General features: G+C 42.6%; 1 protein-coding gene across 1 annotated transcript; it reads left to right on the forward strand.

Moving 5' to 3' along the window:
- The first annotated feature begins 2,179 nt into the window (after positions 1–2,179).
- LOC133915392 (uncharacterized) lies at positions 2,180–11,733 on the forward strand. The gene is made up of 16 exons (XM_062358534.1): positions 2,180–2,538; positions 2,636–2,680; positions 2,754–2,794; positions 2,936–3,017; positions 3,186–3,230; positions 3,336–3,392; positions 3,496–3,555; positions 3,634–3,761; positions 4,096–4,363; positions 4,441–4,507; positions 10,033–10,103; positions 10,202–10,291; positions 10,760–10,868; positions 10,988–11,079; positions 11,160–11,265; positions 11,492–11,733. Exons 1-16 carry the CDS (start codon positions 2,389–2,391, stop codon positions 11,590–11,592), a joined length of 1,512 nt encoding a protein of 503 aa, XP_062214518.1. The 5' UTR covers positions 2,180–2,388; the 3' UTR covers positions 11,593–11,733.
- Positions 11,734–16,536: the final 4,803 nt, after the last annotated feature.

The raw sequence follows: 16,536 nt of genomic DNA on the forward strand, positions 1-16,536 counted from the left end.
TGAGAGAAGCTATAACCCTATCAAACGGATCCTTAGTTACACATATGTACTATTGTACTAGAGTGAGTGAGATTATCACGCATGAATTTTAAGGAAGATACTTCAAATTGATTGTATCGTTTGAACTTCTAGTGTTTAAAAGCCACGTCAATTTCAAACGGAATCTTAGCAGGTAAATTTTGCATTTCCCTTTCAACATGTGTCGCAATGATCATCGCTAGTTGACCATCTTTTATGTGCATTCCTAACTTGAAGAGACATGGGCATGTTCTGTTCCATTACCATCAGATTTTGAATTATTCCGCGGCTCGATAAATTTAGACTTTCGCTACCTTTTTTTTTTCTGAAGAGAGAATTACTAGGACTTTATTACTCGACGTTTGTGGGCAATTCACCTGTTATAATGCATGCCATACAAACCGGCATAGTACTATCCCAACTATACGGGGAATTAATATCTAAATGAGACACCAACTTAGGCTATGCTTGTTTTTAATTATTTTTAATTCTATTATGGATTCTAGTACTAAAAGCAAAAATAAAAACAAATGGTTATAATATAAAGTTGATTACCATAATCCACAAGTTAATTTGTACTACAAAATATAATAATCCACAATCCAATGAGAAATAGCTTTCACGAATTACATCTGAATTGTCATATCCGAATTATGCACATTCATATTTATATGCAATCTATAAGTATTTGGATGAATTTGTGCATATTTGAATTTGTATGAATTCAAATTGAATTAAAAAGAGAATATCACATGAAATGATAAAAATGCATATAAATAGAGCATTACAAAAGAAACTCACTTTTTTATCAAACAACATAAGGTTGGAAACATTTTTGTAAATTAGTATTACCTCCGTTCTCAAATAGATATTGTCTTAGAATACGTGCAGTTAAATTTTAGAAACTTTTACTCATATACACAAAATTATTAGGATTTAGCATATGAAAATGATAGTAGTGAATTTACCATAAAAAATACTTTGACATCATCTAATTTTTACAAACTTTTAACAAGAGGTAGTTATCAAAAGTAATGGTCAAACATGCTTACTGGAGACCGTGCTGATGTACTAAATGACAAGTAAAATAGAATGGATGTTGTACATCACATGAGAAGAATATTAATAAATTTTTCTATAGTTTTGAGAATTTACTTGAGGGATTAAAACTTGTTAGAAGTTATAAAAGTAGGTTTTTTTTGAAAAATTTTAATTAAATATTTGCTCATGCTCTAGTTTGCTTATGAAAATATTTAGAATTTTTAGATCATTCTTATACTCTCATAAAAAATTGAGAGTAAAATAAAAAGCATGAACACACGTACACACAACAGACCACTCTTACTAGCTAGCGAACAGAGGAATCCGGCGGCCTCGTCTGAGTCTTTTTTTCGAATCATCTCATCCAGGATCTGAAAAAATATTCCCTTGTATGATCCTATCTGCTCTTGATCCACAAACCAAACACCAACCAAGGACAAAAACTTGGACGGAGCGATCCTATCCACCCCTAGTACAGTGAAGCAACCATACCCTAAGTGTGTTTGCATTTGTCTTTGTTGTGTGAGCGTACCAGGCATCATTTGTTTTTTATTCCGATGATAGATTTTAGCCTTAAAAGTAAAAGCAGAAACAAATGCTCATAATCTAAAAGTTGATTCTCACAATCCACTATCCATATTGTATTACGAAATCCTAAAATCCACAATTTAATAGAAAAAAGCATCTATACAAAATCCAGATTATGTCAATCTAGCAAAAACAAATAAATCCAAAGGCTTTTTAAACAGCCATTAACAGAGCCTAATAAAGCCCTATTTGATAGACATTCAACTCCGAGATTTATATATGATTTAGAGTTTGTATGATAAAATAAATTAGTTTAAATATGTGTTCTTCATCCAAAATAAAAATAACATGTCTCAACTAAAAAAAATCTTAATCTACTTATAGCTCCAATTTTTTTAAAAAAATAGAGCTAGAGATAATCGAATCTAAAAATTATTAGAGCTGTAGCTCAAACCAAACATAGTTGGGTTCAAAGTACCACAACTAATAGGGCTTTCGGCCTAGGCAGTAAACTTTTATCCTTTTCAACATCTCAGCCCAGCCCAGCCCATGTCCGCCCAGCTGTTTCCAGAGACTCGTAGTCGGATCGGACTACGGTAGTCGCGTAGTCCTAGGTCACAAACCCTCTCGCTCCTTCCCTTCCCTTCCCGTCCCCTCCCGCCGCGACGCGAAGCCTCCGAAACGAAGGCGAACAAGTTCCCACCAACACCCAAGCAAAACCACAGAGAAGCCATCGCGAGAAGCTCGAAGGAGCCTTATCCTCTCCGTGAGCGCTGCAATCCACACCGATCTCCGGCTGCCATGGCGAGTTCAGGCGAGGACGGGCGCGTGGTGGTGGACCTCCGCTCCGCGGCGGAGACGACGGCGGCGGCTGCTGCAGCCGGCGACGACGAGGCGCACGCCACGCCGCTGCACCAGATCGAGTCCCTCTGCATGCGCTGCGGCGAGAACGTGAGTGCCCCCCATAGTTTACCGCTTGTTTCCGTGGTTCTGTTCGGTTCGGGGTGGGCGTTGGGGGTTCTGAGACCTGTGCTTTTGCTGTGGCTAGGGAACCACTAGGCTGCTGCTGACGCTGATTCCGCACTTCCGGGAGGTACGTGAGCATGAGCTGCTTCTTCTGATTCGTGTTCGGAGGGCGGAGCGAAATTTGATTTGTGATTCCGCAGGTGGTTCTGATGGCTTTCGACTGCCCGCATTGTGGTGAGAGGTAATGCAATGCCCATTTATGATTTATGGGAAGCTTGCGTCGTTGTGCGATACAAGTGTCGTGCAATACTAATGTAGGACTTGTAGAGCTATTATTTACCACTTGTAGGATGGTATTTTAATTTGCGTGCTTGTGCATTAGGAACAATGAGATTCAGTTTGCTGGGCAGCTCCAGCCGAAGGGAGGCTGCTACCGCCTGGAGGTCCCATCAGGGCAGAGTGAGGTATGTCTTCTGCGGTGCGATTATCTGTTTATTTGTTCATTGTTAGTAGAACTAGGCCCTCTTGTAATGTGTATGTTACAACCTATCCATTGTTTTAACCTTTGGTACATAATAAATCAATACAGTTTTTGTAATTTATACTGTAACTAACAAGTGGTACTGGCACAGATCCTTAACCGTCAGGTTGTGAAATCTGATTCAGCGACTATCAAGGTATGCCCAACATGGGTCGCTTTTGGAATCTGTGCTTGTTGATACATTTACGATAAATACGCATCGCACGCCGCTTTTGTAACTTTTCATATTACTCATCTACAGATTCCAGAACTGGACTTTGAGATTCCTCCAGAAGCTCAACGCGGGACACTTTCTACTGTATGCTTCATTCCTTTCCGTATACAATTTGTGATGAAATGGTTCCTTTCTGAAAAAAATTCTTCTGCTGGTAGCATGCTTACTTCTTTACCTTGTAAATTAGGTGGAAGGTATTATTATGCGAGCTGTGGATGAGCTTCAGACTCTTCAAGATGAAAGAAAGGTTAATCTTGGGACTTGTATGGTTAGCTTTTGGAATTTGAATTATGCCGTGTTGTAATGCATTACTTGTCTCCTGCAGAAAGTGGATCCTCAAAAGGCTGAAGCTATCGATAAATTTTTACTAAAATTGAGATCTCTTGGGTCAGTAGAAGGTGCTTTTACCTTTATTCTTGATGATCCTGCAGGAAACAGCTTCATTGAGAACCCGTAAGATTTTCTGCATCCCTCAGAATTCCTATTATTTGAGATTTAGAATCTATAAGACTTTTAGATTTGTTTTGATAGGCAACAGACTGTTCTCACAGTACAAATGTTTGAACTAATCGGGTTCTCTTTCTTTATGATAATATTGTTTACATTGTCTTTCCGCATAACCTGCAGCGACTTGAGTTACATAGAGTGTCCTACTATGTAATGGCTACATCTGGTATTGTACATAGGAAGATAATAATACTATAATAGTCGGGATGTGTTTGTTAGTTCCCCATGCATGTAGTACTTTTAATTCGACACATATTGATTAACCCTCATAAATCCACAGGCATGCTCCGTCATCAGATCCTTTGTTATCTGTGAAATTCTATGAAAGGACACGTGAACAACAAGCAGCACTTGGTTTTCTTGCTGAACCACCAACAGAACAACCTGGAGAGGCTGTTCTGCCTGCTTCAGCAGTGGAATCAAATTCTGTTGGGTTGCAAAGGGTGCCCCATGGTTCAGTTGGAGCTGTTGCAGGCCGTCGTGCTATAGCTCAGGGAAACCCTGATGAAGTTGCTGCAGCGTTGTGTAGATATTCAGCACCAGAAGAGGTATATTTGCTTAGTTGCTGGCACTGATCTCATCAGGAATTATGCCCACATGTACCTTACAAATTTCACTTGGACAGGTTGATACTTTGCCATCAACATGTGGGGCCTGTGGAACCGAGTGTGTCACTCGTTTCTTTGCTACAAGTATCCTTTTCCCCCTTTACATTCACCATTACCATGTGGAATCAATTAGAACTAGAGTGCATATAATTTCTGTACCACTTAATTATCTGTGTGATCCTGTGTTACATGGACACGGGTGCGGGTCTCGGAGTCCGACTCGTGTCGGGGTGTCCGATTCGGCAAAAAAATTTGGGACACGCCAAATACCACTTGGAATCCGACACGGATACGCGAGTGTCCGACTCGGCAAAAAATTTTGGACACGGGTGTCCGGGTAACACAGGTGTGATCAAGCTCAGGACTAGAGTATATGTAGTATTTTTTTTCTTGAACATGCAGGAGAGCTGCAAGTTATTTCATTAATAGGAAAGAAGAAACAGTACACACTGAAACAAACAATGCGCCACATAACAAGAAGGAACAACCAAGGAACGAAAACAACACTCTAGCTAACTAATAAACTCCAAACAACCAAAGGTCCGGCAGCACACCAATCCGCACCCACAACTGAAACCGATAACACCACTGAATTGACATTCGGAGAAGCATTGTTAAAAATGCAGTCATTGCGGTGCTTCCAAAGCTCCCAAAATGACAAGGGAGTTGACACCTTTTCTCCGAGGCTTGCCGACCAAACTGGACGTGTCCAACTACCAATCAGTGAACGTAGAATCACGTGGCTGGGGCGCTGCTGCCTGCAAACCAAGGCTCTGAAGGATAGTGTGCCATACCTGACGGGCAAACACACAAGGGACCAATATGTGTTGGATGGATTCATCACATTGATCACACAACGGACAAGAAACAAGGTGAGGCAAGCCCCTTCTAGCCAGCCGGTCAGCCGTCCAACACATGTTGAGAATAGCAAGCCAAAGGAAGAACTTGCACCGAAGAGGGGCCCAAGACTTCCAAACAAGCTTCCAAGGAGCAAAATTGATGGAACCAATGAAGGAGTTGTATGCTGATTTGCTTGAATACAATCCCGAACGAGAGAGCCTCCAAATATGCTGATCATTCATACCTTGTTGCAAAACGATCGATTCCAGTAATTCCCATAGCTAAAGATATTCCACCAGAGCATTGACAGAGAGAGCCCCTTTTAAATCCGACATCCACTGATGCTGAACCAATGCTTGACTCAGTCCTTCGATTAATCATTCACCAGGGGACAAGGGAGGAAAGATTAGGAGCCAATTCCGTAATGGACCTACCCTGCAACCACTTGTCGGACCAAAACAAAGTGTTTGTGCCATCTCCAACAATCGTCACTATGGCTATATCAAATAGGGTCAACGCAAAGCGAGGGATCTGAAACTTCAAACCAGCCCATGGCCAAGAAGGTTCAATCTTGCGCAACCACAACCATCTAGTACGATTGTACGAAGGGCCTAACCTAGAGTGTTCAAATCAAGAATTTCCAATCTGCCAAAATTAATTGGACGGCAAACCTGGTTCCAAGAAACCAAACAATTGCAGCCATTGGCCTGCTCTCGACCCTTTCACAAAAAGCCTCTTCGTCTTTTGTCAATAGCTTTGAGTACCCATTTGGGAAGATTCAACACAATCATATGGTAAATAGGCGTTGCGGAGAGGACCACTCTGACCATGACCAGTCGGCCAGCCCGGTTCATTAGGGATGATTTCCATCCTGGCAAATAGTCTGTCATAGTCTGAAACTTTGTCAATCAATGGTTTCAGCTCCACTTTAGTAGGCTTCTTAATCGAGAGAGGAAGGCCCAGGTAAGTGCAAAGGAAACTTTTAACCTCATATTGAAGCTCTTATAATTGTCATATGAACCTCCTGACAACTAATAAGAGTGACCGATCATTTAAGGATATTGGTCCTCAGACCCGAAGCTTCACCTAAGAGATGCAACAAATGTTTGGTCAAGGCAAGATCATTAACCGTAGGATGAAGAAATAGCACCACATCATCCGTGTAAAGAGAAATCCTATGATGATGTCTAGAAACCGCAAGTGGTAGCAAAAGACCATCCAAACAGGCTCAACTAACCAAGGAATTCAGTACGTCCATTACTAATATAAACAATATAGGTGAGAGTGTATCACCTTGCCTAAGACCACGACGATGAAGAATGGCCTCACCAGGAACACCATTAAGCAATACTCGAGTGGATGCAGTGGAAAACAAATAGCATAAAATGTTGCACCATCAATGACCGAAACCCACAAATCGAAGCACCTCTAACAAGAAAGGCCAAGAAACCGAATCAAAAGCCTTATATTTATTCAATTTAAGAAGGATATATGGTTCATTCCGCTTATGCAAGCATCTCACGAGCTGTTGCACAAGAAGAAAATTATCCTGGATACATTGGCCATGGACAAAGGCACTTTGATTAGAGGAGACCATGGAAGAGAGTTTTGGAGCCAGGCAATTAGCTAAGATTTTTGCAAGAAGCTTCGCGAAACTATGAATGAGACTTATGATACAATAATCCTTGACCTGTATGGCATCAGGTTTCTTCGGCAAAAGAGTAAGGAAGGCCATGTTCAAGAGCTTGAACTTGGAGATACGTCCCTGCTGCACAACCAACAAAGCTCCCATCCCATCACTCTTGATAGATTTATAAAAACGACTCGTGAAACCATCCGGACCCGGAGCCTTGTCTTGAGGGAGCTCATTAATTGTTGCCCAGACTTCATCCTCGGGAAAGAGAGTATCCAAGGAACTCAAATCATGATGCTATGAATGGAAATCTTGGAGATTTAGAGTTGCACTCCTTTGCTCAGCAACACCCAAAAGACCGGAATAGAAATCGAAGATAGCTGAATGCTTCTCCTCTTGGTCAGTGATAATATGATCATCCACCTGTAACTTAGCAATAAAGTTGTTCCTTTTTCGGAACCTAGCCTACTAATGGAAAAAAGAAGTATTTGCATCTCCATCCTTAAGGTATAGAATCTGGGAGCGCAAACTAGCAATAGTTCGTTCAAGAGAGGCCAGACCAAGACATAAATGTTTCAATTTCCGATGTAGACGGCCTTCCTCAAGTGAAATAAGACGAGAATCCCTGGCAATCATCAAGATGATGAATGATTTCCTTAGCCATGGAGAGCTGAACCTTAGGGTCTGTTTGGCAGAGCTCCCAGAGCAGCTTCCCGGCTGGAATCAGGAGGAGCTTTGCCAAACTGTAGTTTTTAGCTTTTAGCTCCCTGAGTGGAATCTGTGGGAGTGATTTTCTAAAATGAATTAGAATTTGGGGAGCTGAAAAAAACAGTTTCCCCTTATTCACTTCCTCCATATATTTTATTTTAGAGAATTACTAGAGAATCACTTTCAGCCACAGAATCACTTCCTCCAGAGAATCACTCCCCGCAGAGAATTTGAATCAGTGAGAGCTCTACCAAACAAGCCCTTAATATTACCAATTCGTTTTTGGCTCCAACTCTGCAGAGACTTGCCGAGACGCCTCAACTTGATGAACATTTACTCAATTGAGCTGCTATCAGCAACATGAGCATTCCAACAGCCCTGCACAACCTCATAGAAGTCTTGAAATTTAGGTCAGAAGCTTTAGAAGCTTTCAAAAATAAAATGACGTTTGCCACAAGTATAAATCTTCAGCCTGAGAATCAAAGGACAATGATCTGAGACAACCAACGCCGAGCTTTGCAGGATAGAGTCTGGGAACATTTCTTCCCAATCCAAGGAGCAGAATACCCGATCGAGCCTGACCTAAGTAGGAGAGACCCGTTCATTTGACCATGTATACTTGCGGCCAAGAAGAGGAATCTCCTTTATTTCCGTATCATCAATCAAATGGCGAAATCGACCCATCATGGCACGATTCAAATTCGCACTATTCTTATCCGCCGCTTGATAGATAAGATTGAAGTCCCTAGCCACCAACCAAGGCCCATCACACAGCGCACGAATACCACATAGCTCTTGCAGAAAGGCCAATTTTGCATCATCATCCTGGGCCATAGACCCCTGTGAACCACCAGTTGCGACTCTCAAGTCCACCACAGAGAATAGAAACTAAAAAAGAGTCCACCCGAGAACAGAGGACCTGACAATTGGCGCTCTTCCACGCAATCAGAACACCACCCCTTGAGCCATCCGTAGGCAAAGCAACAAACTGATCATATCAGACGAGAGCGTAGCAAGCAAAATTCGACAAGACATCGTAGCAACTTTAGTCTCTTGGAGACAAACAATGTCAGCCTTGGAAGAGAGCACCACATCATGAATAGAATCACACCTAGTAGCCATATTAAGACCTTGGGCATTCCAAATCAGAATGGTAGACATATTCATTGGGAACAATAACACGACCAATGAAAACGATCAACAAGTAGCTTCCCTAGCTCAAAGACAACAGATTGTCAGCTGAATGAACCTGACTGTCCTCGTCAGATTTCCAGTCGAAGATGGCAGCCAGAGCAGAAAGCTGGGAAGTGGTTACGGGGCTATCAAACAACTTGCAATACGCATCTTGAGCCTTTTGATCGACACACATTGTTCGGCAACAAGCCAAGACATTTCATCACAACTGGTTGCGGTAGAAGAGGGTCTAGCGGCATACTGATCTTTGAGATGAAAGAGCGCGAGCTCAACCGTTAGGAGTACCTGGTGAGGATGGGGAAATGGTGGCTCCCAGGGAGGCATGCAGAACAGCCGGATGACGACACCTTGAGTAAACCAACAAAGGTTTGACCCCGACCGGAGCCGCACAACCTTGAACGACCGAAGATCCAAAAGGCGCAGGAGTGACAACACCAGAGCCAAGCGCTCTGAGGACACCGAGACAAGGGCCTCCACGGATAGGCCGGCCGCAGGAGTAGCAAGGGACCGCTCATCACAACAGGAATATGTAGTATCTTTGTTACACTTGTTTTATTGTGTGATCAATTCCATTGAATCTGAAAAAGGAAGACTCAAAAAGTTATGCTGCCTCTGCTCCTGCACCTTGTGTTTGCATGTGCTACTTCATATTAGAAACTGTTCATTGAAAATTTGTGATGGTTGGCAAATTTTCGGAACTATAGGTGGAATGCAATATTTTGTTAAGTGACAGTTTAGTGGAAATCCATGCCACTGTCAAGAGGTTGAGTCCTAGGTGTATCTCAGAGTCACTGATATTCCTGAGATATGGCCAACCCAGGCTGTTTTACTAAGATCTACAGGTGCTGTTAGATTTAAGTATGTTTTTTCACATTTGAACCAGTAAATTATTAGTTTGGGATGGGGTTATACTGGACAATAAATAAAACACACGTGTCTTTTTCTGGATGGTTTTTAGCTGGTGGTGGGTGTTGGAGCTATATGGTTTATGGCTTTACACCATTTAAAGTAGCATGGCTTTATCATGTTTATCGCACATGCTGACAGGGGCCCATCAACTCATCGGTAGCCTACCACGTAGCTGTAACCCTTCGTTTGAGTTTCTGAATATGGGCTCATAATGTTTCTTTTTTAAAAGAAGAGCACAAATCTTTTTCATTTTGAAATGAAGGGCACAAAACTTTTTAGTGATTCCTTACTCCTAGTTAACTATTTGATCCTTGACTTTTGGTAGAAATCCCATATTTCCGGGAGGTGATTGTTATGGCGACAACATGTGACATGTGTGGTTATCGCAACTCAGAGGTCAGTTCAAGTGACTTACCTCGATCTTTTTCGTACAAAAAAAGACTGACTAGTAATTTTTTACACTTATGTGAGCTAAAAATGCCTTTTTTTATCAGTTGAAGCCTGGTGGTGAAATTCCAGCCAATGGAAAGAGAATTACTCTATGTGTTCAAAATGCAAAAGATCTTACTCGTGATGTCATAAAGGTCAGGACTTTTCCTTTTTCAACATGCACATTTTTTAATTTGCATGCCTATGCGTGAGATTGATGACTATATGACTAAGGTGTGGAATATTAGTGATATTTCATCTTGACCTTGATATTCTTCTTCTACTTGAGGTTATTTGGCATCAATGGCTTGATGTGCTGTCGAATAAATTTGATTTTGCAACTTTTTATTCCTTCAGAATCTTACTATTTGCTGGACATATCAGGTAGCTTTTTTTCTTGTTTTTTTTGGCTTCTTTCCGTCTCTAGTGTGCAATGTTTGCCCCCTGAACATATATTTAAGTTGGCAGCTCTTTAACTTTTCCATTACACATGGATCAGATAATTTGTGATTCTCTAGGAATTGCATACATGCATCAGTTGTGTCACAGCTAAGGAACTTGTTTGCCTGTTTGGGTCCATCTTTGAATATACCAATTTCATCATTTGGTGTTCTCTTTTTCAGTCGGATTCAGCTAGCGTGAAAGTACCTGAACTTGAGTTGGAGCTTGCAAGTGGAACGTTGGGTGGTATGGTCACAACTGTTGAAGGTTTAATTGTGCAAATATGCGAGGGTAGGTTCACCTCATTTTTTTTGCCCATTCACCCTCTGTTTATTACTCCCATATGGTATGCCCATTGAAGCTCATCAGAGAATTTGCATGTAACGTGTTTTTTTGGTTTTTTGTTACAGCTCTGGAGAGAATACATGGATTCCAATTGGGTGATAGCACACTGGAATGGAAAAAGAAGAAATGGGAGGATTTCAAAGAGAGGTTATCCAAGGTAATTTCTTTATTCTCTAGATAGCTTAGTGGGGAACTTTATATTCCATCTTAATACTATTTGTGTATGTATTTTACCAGCTTCTGAGTTTACAAGAGCCTTGGACTTTAATTATTGATGATGGATTGGCGGCTTCATTTGTTGCCCCAGCTACAGATTCATTAGAAGATGACAGCCAGCTAACCAGTAAGTTAACCTTATCAATGAATCAGATACATGATAGTTCATCCTTGATACCGAGAATGGACATGGCTACGCCTGAATTTTGAAACGAACTGGTAGAGATTGGTGCAACTTTTTACCTATCTCTGAAGATGTTTTGCCTAGTACCCCATACTGACAGTAAGGATGGATGTGCATATAAGTACTATTACAAGTCTCATATGCTGAATGCGTTCTCTGTGGAATGCAGTTGAGGAGTATCAGAGGAGCTGGGAGCAGAATGAGGAGCTTGGCTTGAATGACATGGATACGTCCTCCGCAGACAACGCTTATAACATGACCAGCACATGATGTTTTTTCTCCCAAATCTTGTGCTAAATGTAATGTTGTAACTTGTAATATTATCTATTTACGTTGATAAACTCCCCATGTGTGTACTAATATTCGTTACTTTTGTGCAACAATAAGCAATGCGCGGTTTGAGTTGGCCAATGGTGTTTTGAGCATTTTAAGTTTGACTAGGATCAGCTTTGAGTGGTGACTAACTTCTACTCCCGTGACAATGAAGTCTACACGCTGCCACTCTGATTACGCATGAGATCGCAACACTGGATATTTCCCTCTGATTATCCTTCCGTACCTTGTACCGTATTCAGTATCACACATGTTGAAAAATAGTCGTATTTTTGCTCAGTTTTTTGCAAGTGCACATTGGAATATGCCAATGCACCTTTATGATCGCAAATTTTGATCGGGACTGAATTGGCGCAAAGTTCAGATGCCAAATCTGTCATAAATTCTAGAAATATGTTAGTTCTGTATGAATTCGTGCATTCGAAGCTGTACCTCGCTTGCTCCAGCGTAGCTGCGGATGTAGCAGTAAATCTTAGCCATCCAAACTCAATCAGACGGTCAAGAAAAAACTGTCAAGCTCTGACCAGCCGAAGAAGCCCCGAAGCCTAGCGAAGCGAACGACGGGGAGATATGGCTTCGGCGGCGGCGTGGGAGGGCCCGACGGCGGCGGAGATGAAGGCGGCGGGCGCAGAGGCGATCCCCGGAGGTGTGCGGGTGGAGGGGTGGGTCATCCAGTCCCACAAGGGCCCCATCCTCAACGCCGCCTCACTCCAACTGTACGAGCCACCCACCTTAAACCCTAGCTATTCCGCTCTGTTCTTTTGATTCGTCCAAGTAGAGGACCGGGATCTTAGATTTGGATTCAGTAGAGGTCGAGCACTACGCTTGAATAACAACTTGATGTTATTTGGTTAATTTGTGCCTTTTTTGTTTTTTCGCTCATCATTCAAAGTCATCCCTACTTATGTTTGTTATACTGTGGTTGCCATGTCATTTAACTACCGCATGGTGCAAATCGGTACTTGATATTTTAATTATGAATCCTCCATGATATCTTTAGATGTAATCAGCAATTAACTAATAGTTTCAGTTTATCAATCTTTCTGTTGTTACATTCAGTCAGAAAATCCTCGTTCATTTCAAGTTAATTTTTAATCACTGCCCCTTTATAAGTCGCCAAAGAGTACAATATGCTTGATACTTAGTATTGGATCTGTCCACTGGTAGTAGATCATTCAGCGTTCAGAAGGGTTTTGTATGAATAGATGAATCTTACTGTTAGAGAAAGGGTTTTGTATGAATAGATGAATCTTACTGGTCACTGAAAGGTATTATCAATTTTCTTTTTTTCCCTTGATCCATTTACTTTTCTTACTAGTGTGTACCACAGTAAAACCAATATCTTTGTTCAATGTACATTTCTTTTCCAGATGGAAGCAAGTTTAGATGAAAGGAGCCCTTTCAGCAAAATAATCAATTCTTTTTTATGATGAGGTATGAAACGGAATAAATGGTTCATGGTTGATCTATATGGTTTACCCCTGACAGGATGTATTTAGGTTATCTTGTATGAAGATGAGATAGCTGACAATGGTATTTCATTCCTTACAGTGCAAGTGGTAAGTGTTTCCTAAGTATCTTTATTTTTAACTGGATTGTTTGTATGGCAACATTGGCTTTTAGTTCCACGCATTTGAATCTTTGGTTGTGTACATGCAGAGGGTAATGCCGACCGGTTGGTTCCTGCTCTTACGTTTTTGGGTATGATCTGTTGCCTCATTTTTTTAGACTTGATGTCGCTTTCATGTGAAGATAATTTACAAGGGCAATGTATATATCCTATATTCATACGAAAGACCTGCCATGTTGGATAATGTTATATAATTTACAAGGATAATGTATATATTCATACGACAGACCGTCCTTGAATATGGTCATGCCGGCCATGTTGGAACGCATTCATGTCTTATCCCTTTTCTGTAATGCAGAAAGGATATCCTTCTGACTCCGCAGCATACGCAGACCCGAATCTTATTGTCATTCCTTACACTGGTCCACTAAGGCGCCAACACATCCTTACCGTTTGTACATCATGACCGTTCCATTGTGGCCTCTCTTGTTTGCCACATGTTGTCGAGTGTCATTTCTGTTGCATTTTAAGATGATCAAAATTCTTGTTATAAATCAACCTAGGCCATGTCGCCTGGGCCTATAAACTTGATATTTCACTGCTAGACTGCTAATCCTCATGCTTGAATGCCCCATAAGTTCTTCAAGAAAGGGCAAACGATCGTCAGTGATAGATTACTTACGTGCTAGTCGAATTCTGACGAATTAACTGAACAGAAGAATCGCTCACCGCACAAAGCGCCGTGATCATGGTGTCAGTTTAGACTTCCGGTTGCCTTTTGCAGGGTGAGCAGCACGGGCACGGCGATCATCTTCTCCTCGCTCTCGCAGCTGTCGTCCAGCCTCCGCCGCATGGCGTCGATGAGCCGCCGCAGGAGCGCGGCCATTTCTCACCGCGGCCAAGATCTTGTTCCTCACGCCGAACACGTCGAACCACCGCAGCACCGGCATGTTGTCGTTATCGTTATAGCTAAAACATACGAGGTGCAATTCACTCTCCAATCAAGAAAAAAAAAATCATCCGTAGTTCCTCTTCCATTTGATCCATCCTCCTTGTTAGACTAATCATCATCGTGCATGACACGGCATGCTAACCGCATATATTTGGTAGCTGTATATTTGATTGATGTGTTGTAATCCCTAGATATTAATTAGCTCCTTATTGTTAGCATTAGCCAACCGGCTATTTATGTAAACGCACGATTAATGAATCAAGTCATCGCGTGCACTTCTCTCTTTGCTTTCACTCCGAATCATGTCCACAGTGCGAAAATGCCAAGAACAGTAAGACGGCAGGGACGAGCTCTCAGTGACGACAGCGACAGATGGAGGCAACAAGGCAAAATTGCAGCGGCAGAGGCCGAGCACGAGGAACCGTAGCTTCTCGAGGCAAGTCTGGTTCCAAGTTTTCCGTCGGGTTGGGTTCCAGAACTTCACTCCTCGTATGGAACGATTTGATCCTGCTTACTCTTCTTTCCATACGGTTGGAACGCAGTGCTAGCCTGCCAGGCTTTTATGAACTCTTCCAAGGATTTGGCTGTGCTGATAAACGAGATCGATGGGTAGTGTCTCTTGTGTCCAAATGCTGGCGGTAGTTGTCTCTGCAGAGTGCAGAGTTCTTTTTAGTTGATCGTAGATTCGTAGCTTCCTCCAGTCTTTGGCTGTTGTTGGTAGTACCTTTCAGTTTCACTGTTTCAGATTGCTTTCTGTGCGGTTTGATCTCTGAGCTCGACTGAAGGTCTGTTTGTTTCGGATTCTGAATTTTAAATTGTGCTTCACAATTAGATTATGTAAATAAATAGACGGATTCTGAAAGTCTAAATCTAGATTGTGACACAATCCACAATCCTTCTGTAATCCACAATATATAGATTTTTACAATCCGCAGGAGAAACAAACATGACATGAGAGGCAGCAGGCGGACGGACTTGGGTCGCGCTGTGCATGAGAAATATTTCGGTTCAACTTCAGCATGCTCTCCATCTCTGTACTCGCTCCGTCGTGCAACTCTCCACCAGATAGCCACGAACCACGAAGCTCCTAGGCGCGCGAGAGGCACCGGAGCCTGGTCACCGTGCCGGGGGCCGAGACCCCACTGACCCGAGAATCATCTTCGTTGGGCCGTCGAGCGAGGGTGCAGGCCTACCACGCGCAAAGGATGGAGCGTGGAGATCGCGTGCAGTGACGGCGTCGCGCGCTGGAAACGTGCAGCTCCTGGGCGGCTTCCGCCGGGACGCGGACTGGCGGATCTTACCGGGGATACGCGCGTCCGGCGGCGAGACGGGGTGGTCTTATTTCATTCACTGACCACCCCAAGCAAAAATTTCTCCTTTTTTTTCTCTCCCTCCAAAGATCAAATCAGACTCTGAAATTTTGTGTGATGCTGTGTCACTCCATTCCCGATCTTCCAAAAACCTTTTCGGGATTTCGGCGCGCCTGTGCCGCTGTCAAATTAGGATCTCCAGGTGGATGGGGTGGTCGTTATTTCATTTACCGACCACCCCATGCCGAAATTTCTTCATTTTCTTTTACCCCCTCTAGAGATCGTATCTGAGTCTGAAATTTTGTATGATGCTTAGCAGCTGCACGCGCTGTCTCCATGAAATTTCCTGTGATTTTATCGCGCTTTTGCCACCGGAAAATTGGGATCTCACGTACGTAGCCGGCGTTTGGTTCACCAACCACCCGTTAAGCAGCGGCCATGGATTGGAATGCAGAGCACTTGATGTTTATGATGTTAAGAAGTGAAATTGTGTAACTGTAACAATGTTCATAGACTAGTTGTCAGGGGGTGCGTTGAGTACCAAGAGTTGAGTACCAAGTCCATAGGAGCTGGAGGCGCCGTGATGACCGTGTCTTGGTGACCACGCACTCCTGCACAATAGGTGATTAGCTCTGCATGTAGAACGGTTATTGACCTGAACTCACGGATCACCGATCCCACCACTTGTTATGCCTGCTATATAAACAGAAGTGATCCCAAGAGGATCTTGCGTTTGGCAAATTATCTCTACTCCACATTCTTTTATGGTATCAGAGCCATGATCTGATTGCTTAGCCATGACAGGATCGCCGTTTTCCACAACCACCGCAAATTCCTCATCGTCTGCTGCTGCTGCCCAAATCGGCACCATGCCTGCGCCATCATTCAGCCACATGATCCATGTGAAGCTAACCCAGGAGAATTATCTCCTATGGAAGACTCAGATCTTACCATATCTGAGGAGCCAAGGTCTTCTCGGCTATGTTGACGGATCAACTCCGCAACCAAGCCAGACAATCCATGTCGAAGAAGAAGGGCGTCGCAGGCTC

Source organism: Phragmites australis, chromosome 4 (assembly GCF_958298935.1).
Source record: "Phragmites australis chromosome 4, lpPhrAust1.1, whole genome shotgun sequence".
NCBI classification, from domain to species: domain Eukaryota; kingdom Viridiplantae; phylum Streptophyta; class Magnoliopsida; order Poales; family Poaceae; genus Phragmites; species Phragmites australis.

Excerpts from the sequence above, each read along its gene's own strand:
- LOC133915392 (XM_062358534.1), top strand. The coding sequence starts at position 2,389 with ATGGCGAGTTCAGGCGAGGACGGGCGCGTGGTGGTGGACCTCCGCTCC. Across the intron at positions 2,681-2,753 it reads TGATTCCGCACTTCCGGGAG|GTGGTTCTGATGGCTTTCGA; the intron begins GTACGTGAGCAT and ends GTGATTCCGCAG. Across the intron at positions 3,762-4,095 it reads AACAGCTTCATTGAGAACCC|GCATGCTCCGTCATCAGATC; the intron begins GTAAGATTTTCT and ends ATAAATCCACAG.